The sequence below is a fragment of the Hyperolius riggenbachi genome, chromosome 9, assembly GCF_040937935.1.
Source record: "Hyperolius riggenbachi isolate aHypRig1 chromosome 9, aHypRig1.pri, whole genome shotgun sequence".
Classification (NCBI taxonomy): Eukaryota; Metazoa; Chordata; class Amphibia; order Anura; family Hyperoliidae; genus Hyperolius; species Hyperolius riggenbachi.
Window position 1 is genome coordinate 209,936,760 of NC_090654.1, and position 19,130 is coordinate 209,955,889.

Sequence of the window (19,130 nt, forward strand, 5' to 3'; positions counted from 1 at the left end):
GCTTCCCTGTCCCTGCTGAAGAGAGGAACCCCCAGAGCATGATGCTGCCACCACCATATTTGACAGTGGGGATGGTGTGTTCAGAGTGATGTACAGTGTTAGTTTTCCGCCACACATAGCGTTTTGCATTTTGGCCAAAAAGTTCAGTTTTGGTCTCATCTGACCAGAGCAGCTGCTTCTACATGTTTGCTGTGTCCCCCACATGGCTTGTGGCAAATTGCAAATGGGACTTCCTATGCTTTACTGTTAACAATGGCTTTCTTCTTTCCACTCTTCCATAAATGCCAATTTTGTGCAGTGCATGACTAATAGTTGTCCTATAGACAGATTCTCCCACCTGAGCTGTAGATCACCATGGGCCTCTTGACTGCATTTCTAATCAACGCTCTCCTTGTTCGGCCTGTGTGTTTAGGTGGGTGGCCTTGTCTTGGTAGGTTTACAGTTGTGCCATACTCCTTCCATTTCTGAATGATCTTTTGAACAGTGCTCCGTGGGATGTTCAAGGCTTTGGAACTCTTTTTGTAGCCTAAGCCTGCTTTAAATTTCTCAATAACTTTATCCTTGACCTGTCTCGTGTGTTCTTTGGACTTCACGGTGTTGTTGCTCCCAATATTATCTTAGACAACCTCTGAGGTCGTCACAGAGCAGCTGTATTTGTACTGACATTAGATTACACATAGGTGCACTCTATTTAGCCATTAGCACTCATCAGGCAATGTCTATGGGCAACTGACTGCACTCATACCAAAGAGGGCTGAATAATTACGCACTTTGCAGTTATTGATTTGTAAAAAATGTTTGGAATGATGTATGATTTTCATTCCACTTCTCACGTGTACACCACTTTGTATTGGTCTTTCATGTGGAATTCCAATAAAATTGATTCATGTTTGTGTCAGTAATGTGACAAAATGTGGAAAACCTCAAGGGAGCCGAATACTTTTGCAAGCCACTGTAAGTTAAAGGGATGTTGTGATCAGCTTGAGATGGATCATGTGTTTTTATTAGGCAGATCATCCATGTTTTGCTTCCTGATTTGTTTTAGTTGTATGCAAGGACATAAACCTAATAAGCCTATTTAATATTTACTATTGTTAATTTATTTAATTTAAAAAATATAATTTTTAGAAACTTGTTAGCAGGGCCTACATTTTGGCAGCAAAAGCAACTGCCAGGGTCTCTGGGCCTCTCCCTTCCTTCCTTCAGAAAGGGGTTCCAGTTCCCAATATGTTTGGGGCTAACTGCAGAGGTGCCATCACAGTGGTGGGATGGGAGGGACTGCTGTACTGTGTCTTGGCACCATATAGGGGCCCAAAGCCTCAGCACACTCACCCACCTGGGGCCAGTGTCATGGTCTGTCAGTGTAGGTCTGCTCTAGAATGAAGTGGTGGCGAAGATAAGCGCTGAATTGTACAAAAATAAACCATCCTGCCAGTGGATTTCATATAATGTAGAAATATAGATGCAAGTTAACTCTATAAATAAGAATGTGAATTTAAATAAATATTTACATTTAATCTGTATATGAAAACACTGATACACCAATTGTGAAAAAAGTTAATTGGGCTGGAAATAAAAAAACAAAGCACAAAAAAGTTTACATCAGCCTTTTCTATCAAAGACACAACATCTGATGTAGAGGTGCATATAAGGCCCCAGTCTTTAGGTTCCTTGTTTTCCAGAAGATTGTCCAGACTTGGCTAAAAGGGCCAAAATATTGGAAAAGCTTGAGGAACGACAGATAAACACATCAAAGTATAGTCAATTGTGTAGCAGACATTATAGCTTGATGTGATTTGTGAATCAACACATTCACTTCCTCAAGCGGTATGTTGTTGTGGATACACCAGTCATTTAAGAGGAATGTATTGTTCACAACTGTGCAAAATGTTCATGCCTGTGTGTGTGTGTGTACGTGTATGCACGTGTATGCGTGTGTGTTTTGATCGGAATAAGAACCAGGATAGTAACAAAAAGTCCCTACTCAACTTGTTAAATAGGGCACTCACTTGGCCAAGTCCTATTTTTCTTTATTGTGTCATCGTTTATCTACATATAGTCCACATCTAGCATTTTAGGGGTCCTTAGCATACAGGTAGTCCCCAACTTATGAATGCCCGACTTACAAATTACCCGCCAATACGAACTGCCCGATTCCATCGTGATGACGTCATTTCCAGGCAAGGGAAGTTTGAAGAAGCGGCTTCAAACTTCCCCAAGTGTTGACGCGTGTCGCCGCAGCAGCACTGGACTCGCCTCCAAACCGAGTCCAATGCTGTCCATCCTCTTCTGTCCGCCAGCTTCCGGCTCTTGTGCACGGCATGCTTCCTGTATGTCACATGGCAAACAGGAACCAGTTTGGTACACTACAGGGAGCAGGTGGCAGAGGGCTAGATGGACATCGCTGGACTGGGGGTGAAAGGTAAATCCAGCACTGCTGCTTGCAGGAGGAGGGGGTCAAAACAAGGGATAGGGCAAACAGGCACAGGAGGGACAAAACGGGGGACAAACTGGAGTGGGGGGACAAAACAAGGCACGAGGGCAAACAGAGGCATGGGGGGACAAACAGAGGCTCAGAGGGTGGGGACAAATTGACACGGGGGGGGGGGGACAAAGAGAGACAGAGGGGGACAAAGAAAGGTACAAGGAGGGACAAACTAGTTTGGGGAGGACAAATGGGCGTAGGGGAACAAACAGGCACAGAGGGGGAACAATGGCACTGAAGGGGACAAACAGGCACAGAGGGAGACAGAGAGGCACAGAGGGGGACATTGAATGCAGAGGGGGGCACATAGGAGACAAACTGGACAGAGATGGCACAAGAGGACAGAGATGGCACAGAGTTCTGACTTAAGAATGGATTCAGGTTATGAACAAACTTACAGTCCCTATCTCATTTGTTAACCTGGGACTACCTATATTTGATTTTTGTACAGAAGCCGTCTTTGCTGAAACTACTCTTATCTGCTTCCCATGACCCAATAACCTAAACAACTAATGCTTCATTTTTTTCCTTTCTCTTGTGGTGGAGTAGAACAGCATGCCTCTATCAGCTGCAATATTCAAGAGTGAGGAGAAGAATCCTGTTCCACAGTGCCCACCACGTTTGGATGTACAGACCATCACGCCTGTTCTCTGGAGCCGCATGCCAAATATTTTCCTGAAAGTAGATACGGAGCGAGTGAGCGAGCGTCATGGCTGGGTGGTGCAGTGTCTGGAGCCTCTGCAGATGTTGGCCTTGCATATACCAGAGGAGAACCGGTACGTTCTTATTTTTGTATTGACACATTAATACATTAATTAGAATTGTGAAATTATTACAAATGAGCATGATTTATAATGGATAAATAGCGTAGTAGTAAATAAATGATACTGTATATAACTGTGTATACTGTGTATAACATACTACACCATATCGGGCTCTTGGTTCTCCCCCTTTCTTTCAAACATTTGAAATGGACATGGCCACATTTTGATGCACTATGAAGCCAGAAGACTGCTCACCCAGCTGCAGGCACACATCTGGGTTGCGTGAATGCTATTCCCCCTTCTGAGTTGTCGGGGGGGGGGCTACATAATTCAGTATCTGCAACATGATGTGTTGCTGAAAAGCAGACACACCTGCGTTAGTGGACTCATGCTCCCACTCTTCCCAGGCTGTTTGACAGACACTTACATACATTTAATCTGTAAACTGAGTGGTGATTGTGATATAGATTTCCTTTTTTTGTAAATGCACCTTAGTTTCCTGGATAGACAGGACAGAAATGGATATGTAGTGAGCAATGTATGCACCAGCTCCACAGATCAACAGTTCTGTTAGTACCTGTGCACAGTCAGGATGGAGGGTAAGGGAGTGGCAGATCTGCAAAGCCATACACAGGGACTCTGCTACACTGATGTGTGTGATGTAGGCTAAAAACCATAGCAAACAAATAGAAGTAGACAATAAAATGACTAAAATAGAACAGCAGCTTACAGGCAGGCATAAGATTTCAGATTATAATAGGATCATTTTCAAAAAGAAAAGACTGGGTTTGGGCACCGCTATGGTGGCTCTCTGACACTTACATTTGAACAAGACTACGTGTTGATAAAATATATCTAGTTTGTGCTGGATTATGAAACCACCAGCATGAATTACTGGTTGACAGAACATTATTAAAATCTGATACAAGGTATGTACACACAGACATTAAATACCTTGTTTTTTAAACAAAGTATAGCAGCTGTAAAAGAAACCTTTCTCATGTTACAGATTTTGGTATTCTTTTGGACATTAACCACTTCTGGACTTAGTCTCTGACCTCTTCAGTGCAGTACTACTGTGCAGACGCAAAACCCTTAAAAACAAATGTAAAAATGTTCTGGAAGGCATTGATTGAAATCTACACCCTGTTTGGGGAATAGCAGCTCCCAAACAGGGTGTAAATTTCAATCGCTGCCTTCTGGAAAAAAATTACATTTATTTTTAAGGGTTTTGTTATGTAACCACTACAATTTTTCAACCAATTCATTTACAAGCTACTTTAGGTTTTGTAAGTGACTATAATGGAAAGAAAACTGCACCAACAAGTTCATAATTGTTGCTGCGGTAAGTCAGGATGTGTTAGGTAATTGTTTGCAGTTGCTGTAAAAGAAAAGAGCTGCAGTTTACTTTATGCCCCAAGAATAAGCATAAAAGCACATAGAAAGAAGAAAAATGTCCATATCCACATACCTAAAATAAGACAATTGTGAGAAACAAAAATATCAATGATTCTGTTTGCATTGCTTGTTATTGTGTTGTTTTTTAATTTATCTTAAACCATATTTATGTTTGAATCATTTAACAGCTGTATAGACATCTTGGAATTGTCCGAGCAAGAAGACCTGATGAAATTTCATTCCCACACTCTTAAACTGTACTGTGCTCTATGCGCATTGGGAAACAATCGCGTTGCACATGCCTTGTGCAGTCATGTGGATCAGTCTCAGCTCTTCTATACTATTGATAACCAATATCTTCCCGGGTTACTGCGTTCAGGCTTCTACAACCTCCTTATTAGTATCTACCTGGAGTCTGCGAAAGAGGGCAAGCTTATGATGAACAATGAATTTATCATTCCCATCACTGACGAGACTCGACAAATCCGACTATTCCCTGATGAATCTAAGAGGCACGGCTTACCAGGTGTGGGTCGCCGTACCTGCCTGAAATCTGACCTTTATTTTATTACACCTTGCTTTGTTCTGACTGGGGAGGAGAGACAACAACATGGTCCAGAGATTCCTGTAGATATCCTCAAGTCCAAGGCCCTTAGCATGTTGACAGAGGCTGTGCAGAGCAGTGGAGAACACATCAGAGATCCTGTTGGGGGTAAAGTGGAATTCCAGTTTGTACCAGTTCTCAAACTCATTGCCACCCTACTTATTATGGGAGTATTTGAGGATGAAGATGTGCAACAGATTTTGTTGCTAATAGATCCAAATGTTTTTGGTGACCACAAGGAAGAGGATGCAGAAGAGAACAGTGAAAAGGAAGAGGTAGCTCAGGATGAAGAAAAAGCGGTAGAAGCTGGTGAAACAGCAACAAGAGATGCCAAGGCTCCTGCCAAAGGCTTACTACAGACTCGTCTTCCAGAGTCTGTCAAGCTACAGGTATGAGATACAGCAGTAGTGCTGTAAACAACCAAGAGCATAATGATTTATATATATTATTGGCTGCTGGTATTAACATGTGAAGAGCTATCAAAGCAGCCCAAACCACCATTTATCTTACATATGTACTGCCAAGCCAAATGCCTTTGTGCTATAATTTAGTTTGCTTATGAATCCATTTTTTTAATAGGTGCATTATATTTAGGTGATTCAAGCATTTCAACAGAACATATGTCAGGTTGGCATCTGCATATGTTGGTGGAATTTCAAGACCAATCTGAAATTGATTCCTGTGTGCACACAAGGATGTGAAGTTACACGACTGATGTAGGATAAACAGAGAGGCCAGAAATAATACAATACACACACAAAAAAACAACAACAACAGTGTGGGGCAATGACACACTTACCTCCCAACAGATGACACAATGGGTCAATTTCAGTATAGAACACAATTGTATTAGAATTTTACTCCACTTTGTTGCAATGCATTTTGCGGGCTGAGCCCATTTTCTGAGGCAATAGGAGTGTAACAGGGAGTTCTCAGTGCATGGGTGCCTCTGTGAAGTTACGTGTACTTTATCTTCTCTCATCTAAAGCGCATAAAAAACACATACAATATAAAACCCCCACATTAAACCAACCCAACATCCCTGGCAGAGTTGTATGTGACCCATGAGTGCATTTTTGCATTACACAAAAACAACCTTAGATATATACATTCTGAATTGTTAAAATTTACTTAGAATTTATTATTATTATTATTATTATTATTATGTATTTTATTTATAAAGCGCCAACATATTACGTAGCGCTGAATATAGAATATATGGTTTTCTTATTATAACAGTTAGAATAAGATAGAAATACTGAATTCAGAATAACAAGCATTAGTACTTTTTATTTAAGTTAGAATTTGTTGATAAAGTATTCTTTATTTCTGTTACAAAACATGAATGTGATGTGCTGGTAATTCATTCATGGGGAATACATTTACTATTAACTGTTTCCTTACATTTTCCCCCCAGATGTGTGAACTTCTCCATTACTTTTGTGACTGTGAGCTGAAGCATCGTGTGGAATCCATTGTTGCCTTCTCTGATAAATATGTGTCAAAGCTGCAGTACAACCAGAAGTTCCGATACAATGAGCTGATGCTGGCGCTGAATATGTCAGCTGCTCTGACTGCCAAGAAAACCAGGGAGTTCCGGTCTCCTCCACAGGAACAGGTAATACTGTAATGACCACATAAGGTCAATTGCTGTAAAGGAGAGCTGAACATAAAACCAACCGCTGTATTTTATTTTATTTTTTTAATAAGATTAACATGCTCCTGAATTTCCAACTACTAGAAGATAGTCCTTGTCCAGAGGAGATACGGGATGAACTGTATGAATTCCATGAAGATCTTCTCATGCACTGTGGTAGGTACAACAATGTCACAGTGACCAGTGTTACATTATAGTGTACATAATATTATCTAAGAACACACTGATAGAAGCGCCCTTGGTATGAACTAATATTATTGTCTGATTCAATAATAAGAGGTAATGGGCCATATGAAATTCACTTTTTCTCTCAAGTTTTTTCCAAGGTGATATTGATAATAACTTTTAAACCACCAGCAAGCAAGAAAATACTCACAATCGTTTGACAGTACTTTTTCATCTATTTCTTTTATACTTTTTCAGCTGAAACGTGCTGAAATGGTTTTTTTTAAAGAGAAGATGAAAAATTATCTCCTAGAAGAAAACTCATGAGAAAAAGTAGATTGCATATGGGCCAATGTGTCTTACCTCTTCAGATAAACAACCAATGTTTAAGGAAAAAAATGTTTATTAAAACAAGCACATAAAGACAACACATTTCATGAGTGCTGGCCTGCTTCCTCAGGTTAATACAGCGCCTTAGCCTGCAGTGAAAACAAATGTGACCACCTCTAGAAATGAAGACAATAAACACACATTGCTGGAAACTTAACCCCTTACCACCACCCGAATAAGATTCTTTCAGCAAGGTGATCTGAGGAGTTGATAGCGACCCCCTGTGCAGGAATATGGTCCAGTCCTGCAGGGCCGACATTTTCTGTATCTGGAAGATTTTAGAGCAGAGAGGCAGAGCTGTGTGAAGAATGACATTGTTCCTAGTGTTTGTGGTAATGTGTGCCCTAACACACAGGATTATAAAAAAAAAGTTGTTTTAATCAATAGTTGCCCTTTAAAAAAAATGCTCAAAAATGCTATCCCTATCTGGCGAATTCTCATCTGTCAGCAGTGCTACTTACAGTAACAAGGTACCCATTATGAATCTGGTCTCTGTAATATATTAGAACAAGTTAAAAGTTGTTGTATTTTAAGGCCCTCTGTATTTTGAGTTAGAGATAATGACAGACTTAATTCTTGTTTAAAAAAAAGCGTTTACTGTACAGCTTTGATTTCTCAGTAATAAAAAAACATAACATAGATTGTTCAAATGAGCAACCAAAATATTATATGTTGAAACCGCAACTTAAATCTGTTTGTACTCCTAATAACTAATAATCCTTATTAATCACACACATTAAGTTCAAACTACTGAAAGCTATTCTTCATGGTAGCCAAGTGGTTAGTATTTTATCCTTGCAGTCCTAGAATCCCCGGTTCAAATTCTGCCTAGCACACCTCCTGCATAAAGTTCTATGTTTTCATTATGTCTGAATGGACTTCCTCCTGACTCACATATTAATGGGATTACCCCCAAAGATGGCCCTACAATGTGGGAGGGGCAATAAATTGTGAGCCCCATTGTGGGAGAGTTGATGCAAGTATTTTTAATGTACTCTCTAAATTGCTGCAGTATATGTTAGTGCTATATAAATACAGAAGGTATTATATAATAAAAAAAATCGCCTGTTACTTTGCAACCCAATCCTCAGGGCCGGTCCGCCCATGAGGCGGGGTGAGGCGGGTTCCTCAGGCGGCAGGAAGTGGAGGGGCGGCACCAGATGAAGTGGCTGTGACTGAGCGGGGGGAGCCAGAGCCGCGGTGAGGGCAGCCCGACCTCTCCCTCCCTCTCCCCGGGGCGCCCTCTATGCTCCCCCCTCGGACTTTAGGCAGCAGAGTTAGCGCGCAGGGAAGCGCTGCTGTACACAGCCTGTTACTCACCTCCCTGGATCCGATCGCCGCTCCCGCCCTGCTGGTCTCCTCTCTGCAATGTAGCCGCTGATACATTACACACGCTGCTTCCTGTTTACACAGGAAGCAGGCGCGTGTGTATCAGCCGGCTAGGCAGAGAGGAGACCAGCAGGGCAGGAGCGGCGAGCGGATCCAGGTAGGTGAGTAACAGGCTGTGTACAGCAGCGCTTCCCTGCGCGCTAACTCTGCTGCCTAAAGTCCGAGGGGGGAGCATTGAGGGCGGCCCGGGGAGAGGGAGGGAGAGGTCGGGCTGCCCTCCCCGCGGCTCCGGCTCCCCCCTCCGCCATTATGAGGGGGCACCTACCTGGGCAAGCTACCTATCTATCCTATACTGGGGGGCACCTACCTAATCTAACCTGTTTTGGGGGCAGCTACCTATCTATCCTATACTGGGGGGCACCTACCTAATCTAACCTGTTTTGGGGGCAGCTACCTATCTATCCTATACTGGGGGGCACCTACCTAATCTAACCTGTTTTGGGGGCAGCTACCTATCTATCCTATACTGGGGGGCACCTACCTAATCTAACCTATACTGGGGGCCAGCTACCTATCTATCCTATACTGGGGGGCAGCTACCTATCTAACCTATACTGGGGGGCAGCTACCTATCTGACCTATACTGGGGGGCAGCTACCTATCTAACCTATACTGGGGGCAGCTACCTGTCTATCCTATACTGGGGGGCACCTACCTAATCTAACCTGTACTGGGGGCAGCTACCTATCTATCCTATACTGGGGGGCACCTACCTAATCTAACCTGTACTGGGGGGCAGCTACCTATCTAACCTATACTGGGGGGCAGCTACCTATCTAACCTATACTGGGGGCAGCTACCTGTCTATCCTATACTGGGGGGCACCTACCTAATCTAACCTGTACTGGGGGCAGCTACCTATCTATCCTATACTGGGGGGCACCTACCTAATCTAACCTGTACTGGGGGGCAGCTACCTATCTAACCTATACTGGGGGGCAGCTACCTATCTAACCTATACTGGGGGCAGCTACCTGTCTATCCTATACTGGGGGGCACCTACCTAATCTAACCTGTACTGGGGGCAGCTACCTATCTATCCTATACTGGGGGGCACCTACCTAATCTAACCTGTACTGGGGGGCAGCTACCTATCTATCCTATACTGGGGGGCAGCTACCTATCTAACCTACACTGGGGGGCAGCTACCTATCTAACCTACACTGGGGGGCAGTTACCTATCTAACCTGTACTGGGGGCAGCTACCTATCTATCCTATACTGGGGGGCACCTACCTAATCTAACCTGTACTGTGGGCACCTACCTATCTATCCTATACTGGGGGGCACCTACCTAATCTAACCTGTACTGGGGGGCAGCTACCTATCTATCCTATACTGGGGGGCAGCTACCTATCTAACCTACACTGGGGGGCAGCTACCTATCTAACCTACACTGGGGGGCAGTTACCTATCTAACCTGTACTGGGGGCAGCTACCTATCTATCCTATACTGGGGGGCACCTACCTAATCTAACCTGTACTGTGGGCACCTACCTATCTATCCTATACTGGGGGGCACCTACCTAATCTAACCTGTACTGGGGGGCAGCTACCTATCTAACCTATACTGGGGGGCAGCTACCTATCTAACCTATACTGGGGGCAGCTACCTGTCTATCCTATACTGGGGGGCACCTACCTAATCTAACCTGTACTGGGGGCAGCTACCTATCTATCCTATACTGGGGGGCACCTACCTAATCTAACCTGTACTGGGGGGCAGCTACCTATCTAACCTATACTGGGGGGCAGCTACCTATCTAACCTATGCTGGGGGGCAGCTACCTGTCTAACCTATGCTGGGGGCAGCTACCTATCTAATCTATACTGGGGACACCTACCTAATCTAACCTGTACTGGGGGCAGCTACCTATCTATCCTATACTGAGGGGCACCTACCTAATCTAACCTGTACTGGGGGGCAGCTACCTATCTAACCTATACTGGGGGCAGCTACCTATCTATCCTATACTGGGGGGCACCTACCTAATCTAACCTGTACTGGGGGCAGCTACCTATCTATCCTATACTGGGGGGCACCTACCTAATCTAACCTGTACTGGGGGGCAGCTACCTATCTAACCTATACTGGGGGGCAGCTACCTATCTAACCTATGCTGGGGGCAGCTACCTATCTAATCTATACTGGCAGTACCTACCTAATCTAACCTGTACTGGGGGCACCTACCTAATCTAACCTATACTGAAGGGCAGCGACCTAATCTAACCTATACTGGGGGGCAGCTACCTATCTAACCTATACTGGGGGCACTTATCTAACCTGTATTGGGGGCACCTACCTACCTAGCTAGCCTATACAGGTGGCAACTATACTGGCTACCTATACTGGGGGCACCTACCTAACTAACCTATACTGGGGGTACCTACCTATCTAACCTATGCTGGGGGCAACTATACTGGCTACCTATATTGGAGGCACCTACCTAGCTAACCTGTACTGGGGGCACCTACTTATCTAACTTATACCGGGGGGGGGGGCGCCTTTACGATCTTTGCCTCAGGCAGCAGAAAGTCCAGGACCGGCCCTGCCCATCCTCCTACATTCCCAATCGCAATATCCCACCTAGAAATGGATATTATTAAAACAGTGTATACACACTAGATTTTCATCAATAAAGGTCCGTTTTTTTTTTTAATCGATCTACCATGACCAATACACAACAATTGATACACAACAATGCTTTGGGGTGCCACTCACTTTTCCACTACTTTGTTTCCCCTCCCCCCTCTATAGTATAGAGTAGGCTACTTATCTATAGCTAAACAAAATGTTTGTACCGTACAGTGCTTGTTCTTAAAGCTGTCACGCAGGATGATCAGCAAAGCTGCAGCATTTTCTCATATAGTAATGTCTTTAGTGCTTTTGTATTTGTTAATGTAGTGTTGATGTCCTTTGGTATAGCCGTAATATTCTTGTTACTTTAGTAGGATGTGGTAGTGCAGGAATAATGTCGCTGGTGGTGTTATAGTAATGTGCTGGGTTATGCATTGGTAATATATCTGGTGGTGCAGTGGTTATGTCCCTGGGGGTGTTACAATAATGTGCTGAGTGGAGTGCTGGTAAAGTTTCTGATGGTACAGTGGTAATGTCCCTTTTGTTATGGTAATGTGCTGGGTGGTGCACTGGTAATGTTTTTGGTGGTGTGGTGGTAATGTACAATTTAAGTTGTACATTACCACAAGAGTTTTTTTTTAAACATTTAAAATGATGTGCATTGCACAACTAATGCAACCCTCCACAACACAACATAATGTGGGGAAGTATCATTCAATAACAGTGCCTCACCTCCCATCAATAAATTGTAACCCTTTTAAACTGCAGTAGATCCATCTAGGTTCTGCAATAGATCTTAGTATGGAAAGTAAGGACCCGGGTCTAGGGAATCAGATCTTGATAGGTGTAGTTAAAGTGCAAATATACCAACAGATGTCCAATCAGTGCAAAAAGTAATTAAGAACAGTAAATAAATATAGGGGTTTGGATATGCTCACAAACAATATCCTTTATAATAATTCCCCTCTGTCGCTGCGTCCAGCAGTTATGCAGCATCCCAGTTATTTTGTTACTGCGCACTGCCCACTGAGGTGGGTGGGCGGTTGCGTTTGCGCGGCAGGTACGGGGCTGCGGGCACGCGCATGCGGAGTGACTGGCGGCGTCAGTGGCGGTAGAAAAAGACCTTTAGCCCGTTTTTAAACGGGCTTGGGTCTACTAGTTGCTTTATAAAGTACAATGATAAACTGCGCATACAGAGATGGACAATATAGATTGTGGTATACATACATTTTACCAGGACAGGGTCCAGTAGTGAATCACAAGCAGCAATGGATTAAGGGCAGAGGGAGGCATGCAAAACGCTCCACGTGACCACTTCCGACTATTGCAGTTTAAAAGGTTTACAATTCACTGATGTACCCCCTACTGTATATGAGGCGGGCGCCATGATGAGAATCTCATCCTTGCTTGTGACTGCTCACTGAGAGACATCTCCAGTGCTGTTGGCTAAGCAAGTGCTGTATTACTGTGTTAAACCTTGCGTTTTTGCTCCTAAACACCTGTACTACACTAGTATTGTTTTTAGTTAGCTAGCTTGTATTTTGATTTTAGTCAGTGTGACAGTCAGACTCAGTGCTGCAGCTGTTAGGCTAGGTTAGGGCCTGTTGTGTACACAGGCTAGGCCAGCAAGCCTTAGCTACAGTAGCGTGTAGGTTATTAGGGATTAGATTACTGTACTACTAACTTTTTTTTTTCTATTATACCTCACCACATAAACAATTGCTCTGTTTCTTTAAAAAAACATGATGCTTCATGCATCATTTACTATAAAATACATTTTGGAAGCAATTTAAAGGCCAGTTCCAGAATTCAGTCCGGATTCCGGATTTCCCGGATAATGAGTTTGGATATCTGGATAGACTCGGATTTCCGCACTGTTCAAATCCAGATATCTGGATTTTTCCTGATTTTTTGCTATCCAGAACTGGAATAACCCGGATATCAAAAAGAGGTAGCCAAGCACCACTGCTGGTAAATAGGACCTAAATGGAAGTCCTATAAGAGTAGAAATTTCACAACAAAAAGGGTTTAGGAATTATAGAACATAGATTTACCACAAACAATTCTTAGGGTCAAAGGCCATACCAATTCTAAGGCTACTGTACTGTCTACTATAATGCTGCAGTTTTTAATGCCTATGGAGGACCAGCATCAATCAACTACCCAATTTATAGATCAATTTGTCTCGGAGTAAAGTAGTAAAAATGTTTCTGTATCGTGTTAGCCAAACAAATTATGTACAGTAGGTAGAAAAAAAACGTCTTGTAAAAGTAATATCTTTTAATAGCTAACTGATAAAGCTAAATGTCTCGGAATAAATAAACTTTAGCATCCCAATTTCTTTAGTGTAGGTAAAAAAAAATTGTATCAATATACCTTTTTGGTTGATCACACATTCTTATTTCTCTGAATGTCTTTATATTCATTTTGATATAATTGTTTAAGTACATCTTTCACCAGAATAAAACATTTTGGAGTGGATCAGCAGTCTAAAAACAGAGATGACCAACTTAAAGGAAATATCAGGCAAAATACAAAAAACAGATTTACTTACCCTGGGCTTGCACTAGCCACTGGAAGCTTATGTGTCCCTCGCCGTAGCTCCGCGTTCAGCGGTTCGCCTGGGGTCCCCTCCGTAGCAGCTGCCGCCCCACCGAGACCACTTGTGCAGGCGCAGTAGCCGCCAACCTCGCCAGGTCGGCAGCTGCTACAGAGTGGACCCCTGGCCGATCTGCTGAGAGCGGAGATACGGTGAGGGACACTTAAGCTTACAGGGACTGGAAGAAGCTCCAGGTAAGTAAATCTGTTTTTTTTTTTTTTATTTTGCCTGATATCTCCTTTAAGGCCCATTTTCCATGGGAGGCTGAAGGCAGTGTATTCACCACCTGTCAGGTGCTCCCCTGCACCAGCCATGCACTTGGTAGCACTCGGCATGTGTGTTCAAAAGGCAGTGCCCCCCACCCCCACGGAGTTTCATCTAAGCACAGCGGCTGATGTCCTGAGAAGGGATATACCACTTTTTTTTTTGTTCCCTGCTAACATCCCAATGTGTCAAATGATGGCACACAAGATGTTACAAGCACTGCAATTCAGCTTTGTGCGAGGTCAGCGGATAGTCACGAAATGGTTACATTTCTGTATGCAACCTATGTAACATGGGCTTCGCTATTTGCCCAACCAATGCTACATCAGTGACGTAAGTACTGCCAAAATTGCTGTGCACTGCTTGTGCACACATCTTTACCATCTTTTAGTGAATATTCCCATTTACCTCTTTTCTACATGTCTTAAATTCTCCTGTATGCTCCACTTTCCCTATATTTAAGAACCAAGCCCAAAGAGTATTCACAAGATCTTGTCTATATGTGTGTAGCATAGGGCTGATATCACAAGCAACATGGCACTACCTATGTTGTTAAAAAAAGGCAGGAGAACTCATCCACAAAGGAAGAAATAATAAACCTACTGCAGGAAATGATTGCTATTTCATGTTGTAGATGCTAGTTTCTCAACCAGTGGTACACGTACCACAGGGGGTACTTCTGATGGGGCCTGGGGGTACTTGGGCTTGATGTAGTTAATTAACTATAAGCAATTTTGAGTGAAATTTAGATTGAAAATCCTATATACAGTAAACAACACTACCACATTAGTACTTAGCTAATTAAAAGCAATAGTAAATGCTTGGAAACGATTGAGGGTACTTGAGATAATCTCTATTATTACAAGAGGCACTTGGTGAGCACAGACATTCAAAAGGGGTACATGATGTTGAGAAACACTATTGTAGATAAGGTTTTTTTGGAAGTCTATCTTCTAGAGAACCCAAGCCAGGTAAAAAAAACAAAACAAAAAAAAACCCTGATCCAGGGGATTGGCCGGATCAGATAGAGCCCCTTACTGCAGCTCATGTGCCGAGTTTTCCTTTAGTTTCGGTTTCATTTTTAAAAAAAAAATGGCAGTGACCCTGGGGTAACACTGCAGCTCTTTGCTTCTCATCACAGAGCAGAGAGGCGCTGGGAAGTGGTGGGATAGAGGTGGGTGAGTGGTACAGAGATGTGGGGAAGAGTGGGTTTGCAGGAGTGCCGCTCCTGCAAGGAACACCCTTTCCCCTATTAGTCTGCCACCAAGCTGATGTCTGTTGATTTGGGGGGGGGGGGGGAGCAGTGGAGCGAAGAGGGGACAGAAAGTGGCATAGAGTATTCTACAGTATCTGTATCTATTAAGATTACCAATGCTATTGTCTTCTTTCTTGTTTCAATGAGAAACATTTTTTGTGCTAAAACTTTTTTAAAAATCATGGTGTATATGAATTCCATTACAACGTTTGTGGGCAGCCTGAATATTTGATCTTTTTAGTTTTTATAATGAGCTGAGGCAGTTTTATCTATGCAATAGATGCTCGCCGCAAACATATGTATAACAGATGTAATGAAATAGCCTTGTGATGCATGAACTTAACCTAAAGAAGTTCCCTACCTCATTCTCTGTCTACCTAGTGAGGTCTAGTGAGGCACCTAGTGTACATGCATATTACTGAGCAAACTGTGACCTCTCGATGTTCCAGGTATTCCACTTGAGGAAGAAGCGGAGGAAGAAGAAGATGCATCATGGACAGGTCGCCTCCGCTCACTAGTGTACAAGATAAAAGGCCGGCCAAAAGCAGAAGAACAAGCCCCAACTGAAGAGGAGGAGAAATCGCCAAGTAAGTAACATGTTTTGAAGTATTACTGTTTTTGTGGTAGGGTACTTATAATCTAAATAAAATGATCAATAAATGACACATTAATACTATAAAATGGGGCAAAAATCCCTAATCTTGTACTATTGATCCGGAATACAGATAAAATATTTTAAGAACAAAAACTGTAAAATTCCTCGATAAGTAAACATGCTTAAAGACAATAATGGCATATGGAGATAATAGACATTCAAGCAATGGTTCACATAGTGATTCCATTAACAAGATATTACATCTACGCCAGGAGTTACATCTACGCCAGGAGGGCTTAATACAGTGTGACCTGGTGCCAGAGAATACTGGCAATATGTCACTGGATTCTGTGGCTTTAGAATTCAGCTGACCCTGGGGGTTAATCCTTTTCAATCTCTGCTAATATCTGAAGGTAAACTAAAATGAAAATCAGAGTAACTTATTAGGATGATGCTAAGCCTTCCCAAAGTAACTCCTTTACAGATCGTGTTGGGGAGTCAGCAAGCAGTACTAATTTTAAGCTCAGCTTGAGGCATCACATTGCAGTACTGCAAGGCATTCCGTGTGAAAAAATAACCACGTGTTAATAGCTGTGCAGATGATGGCACCACCTGTCCGTATCCCTAAAGCATCTGCAAAGAGAGATGATTCGGATGCCTTGTGGCCCACATATATGTTTAGCTTCATAATCCAAATGGTTAGAATCATTTTTTCCCACTTTTGGGTGGGGGATGACCTAACTGATTTGCAACTGGATATTCATGTTTAAGAGGTTTCAGTAAGTGGTCATAAATTTTACTTTGTGCTTACACAGCTGCCAGGCTTTCTGTTGCAGAAGGGTAATTAATCTTCTCTCCGTAATGTCAATCTTCCCACCTACCCAGCTTTCCCTGAACTTTTCACCTGTTGCGATCCTGCTCAGATGTTTTACAGTAATATTATTAGGCCATTAACTTGACACTTAATTTGGCAAGCACCATGTGTATTTTCTTTAGGCACAAGCTGAAGTGCTTTATTGAAATACAGTTTGCCAGTAACTCATTATAAGTTGAATACTGGTTTGTTATTGGGGTTTTGTTTTTTTAATTTTTTTTTAATTTTTCAAATCCTTTTCAGAGCTTCAGCCTTTTGACATCAGCAGTAGCTCACTTGCTTCCCGAAAGAAATCATTAGAGCTCTGAAACTCTGCCCCCTTCTGCAAAACCACTGTTTTATTCTTAAAGTGTTTGAAGCTGAGGAGCTTCGAAACACACTGGATCTTGCCGCCAAAGTGGGCAGAGTTTAATGTTTTAAAATTATTAATATAATAATAATAATTGTGTGCATAACCAAAATATGCTGAAAAATAGAAAGAGAACTGGCTTCAATAAACATTGGCAGTTTATTCATACTGTGGAGAAACCAATCCTCAAAACGTGATTTCATTTTAACATTTATTTATTTATTTTTTAAACAAAGTAAACAATGCAAAGTAAACAATGTGTAGTATTCACCCTGCATGCCTGACTTGTACTATCATCAACCGGAATAAATGCTGAGTTTTCTTGTGATTACTTATATTGATTGCTTATGTGTAGAGTTTATAGCCCAATGACCTTTACAATGTCAACATCCATAAAATGTGTTTCCACTTTCCTGGAGGAAAAATATAAAGTTGTCATATCATCTGTATACATCTCAAGTATTCTAAAAATCTGTATTTTATGGACACCATTGTGAATGTTGTGCATCTCTGCATGTGTTGCTCTGCAAGAGCTGCTTAGCAGTGCTGACAGCTGCTTTTGGGATGGGGAGTGATTACAACACATTTCTTCTTGTGTAATCAATTTCTTGTTGCAGTAAATTAAAACAATAAAGACCGTAAGAGTGACAAGGGATGCATAAAATGTTACTTCCTGGTAGGAAGATTAGTGAACTGATGGTATGGAAGGAGAGAGATTTATTCTTGGAAGTTTTTTACACTGAACTGTAAGCTAGAAAGTTATGAGGGCTAAAGGAGGAAATTAAAAAATAATATGTGAGTATGCAATCAAAAATTGCTTTTGTAATTGTAACATTTTATATAGAAATATATGTAAAGCAATCCTCATCACTGAAAACCGTCTTCCACTATAAGTCGCACAGTCAGATCACAGCAACTTGCAGCCCCCCAGTGCTCAAAACCAAGCAAATAGCCACCACCACAAAAATCATAACATGAGGTCAGATGCTTGATTACAAACAGAGATACACTTTTTTCCAAACAGTTAAAAGCATTAAAGGAAATAGGCACTTACATTGTGGGTCCTTGCATACAGGACCCAGGTGCACAATACTTCATTAATAATCACATGAAGTACAAACTCTCCTTGCCCGCTCTCTCTGGAGATTTATGTGGTGGTGGCCCCTTACTTGGTTTTGAGCACTGGGTGGCTGCAGGTTCCTATGGTCTGCGTGTGAGAAACTGAGCCAAAGACAGTGCTCAGGGCTGAGGATTGCTTTACTTATCGATGTACCAATGTGAATTGGAGCCCTCTGGCAGCTGGACTATCTGAGGATTCTTCTTTGAGTAATTTGAGCACCTGTATTAACCAGAAACTAATATATATAAGCGTACGTCTACCCCAAGTTAAATTGAACCTGTTTTTAAACCTAACAAATGACCCTGAGCTTGATACAGGTTGTAGCCAGCACCATCAGGTGAAGGCTGTGAGGGCTTGTTAACACAAAGAGCTTTTTTGATTTTTAAAATTGCTTTAAAGGGGCACTATGGCGAAAAATTGTAAAATTTTAAATATGTACAAACACATACAAATAAGAGGTACGTTTTTTCCAGAGTAAAATGAGCCATGAATTACTTTTCTCCAATGTTGCTGTCACTTACAGTAGGTAGTAGAAATCTGACAGAAGCGACACGTTTTAGACTAGTCCATCTCTTCATAGGGGAGTCTCAGGGATTTATTTATAAATATAATAAAGCACTTAGTGAATGGCAGTTGCTCTGTCCA

At 42.3% G+C, this 19,130-nt stretch overlaps 1 protein-coding gene across 12 annotated transcripts in view; it reads left to right on the top strand.

Moving 5' to 3' along the window:
* Window positions 1–19,130, top strand: part of RYR3 (ryanodine receptor 3) — a 1,134,733-nt gene that overhangs the window by 592,297 nt on the left and 523,306 nt on the right. For all 12 annotated transcript variants that reach the window (XM_068253938.1, XM_068253930.1, XM_068253931.1 and 9 more), the window contains 5 exons: window positions 3,035–3,261; window positions 4,836–5,640; window positions 6,669–6,869; window positions 6,962–7,064; window positions 15,997–16,134. In XM_068253938.1, the coding sequence (XP_068110039.1) occupies window positions 3,035–3,261; window positions 4,836–5,640; window positions 6,669–6,869; window positions 6,962–7,064; window positions 15,997–16,134 (1,474 nt within the window). The remainder of the gene's footprint in view (window positions 1–3,034; window positions 3,262–4,835; window positions 5,641–6,668; window positions 6,870–6,961; window positions 7,065–15,996; window positions 16,135–19,130) is intronic.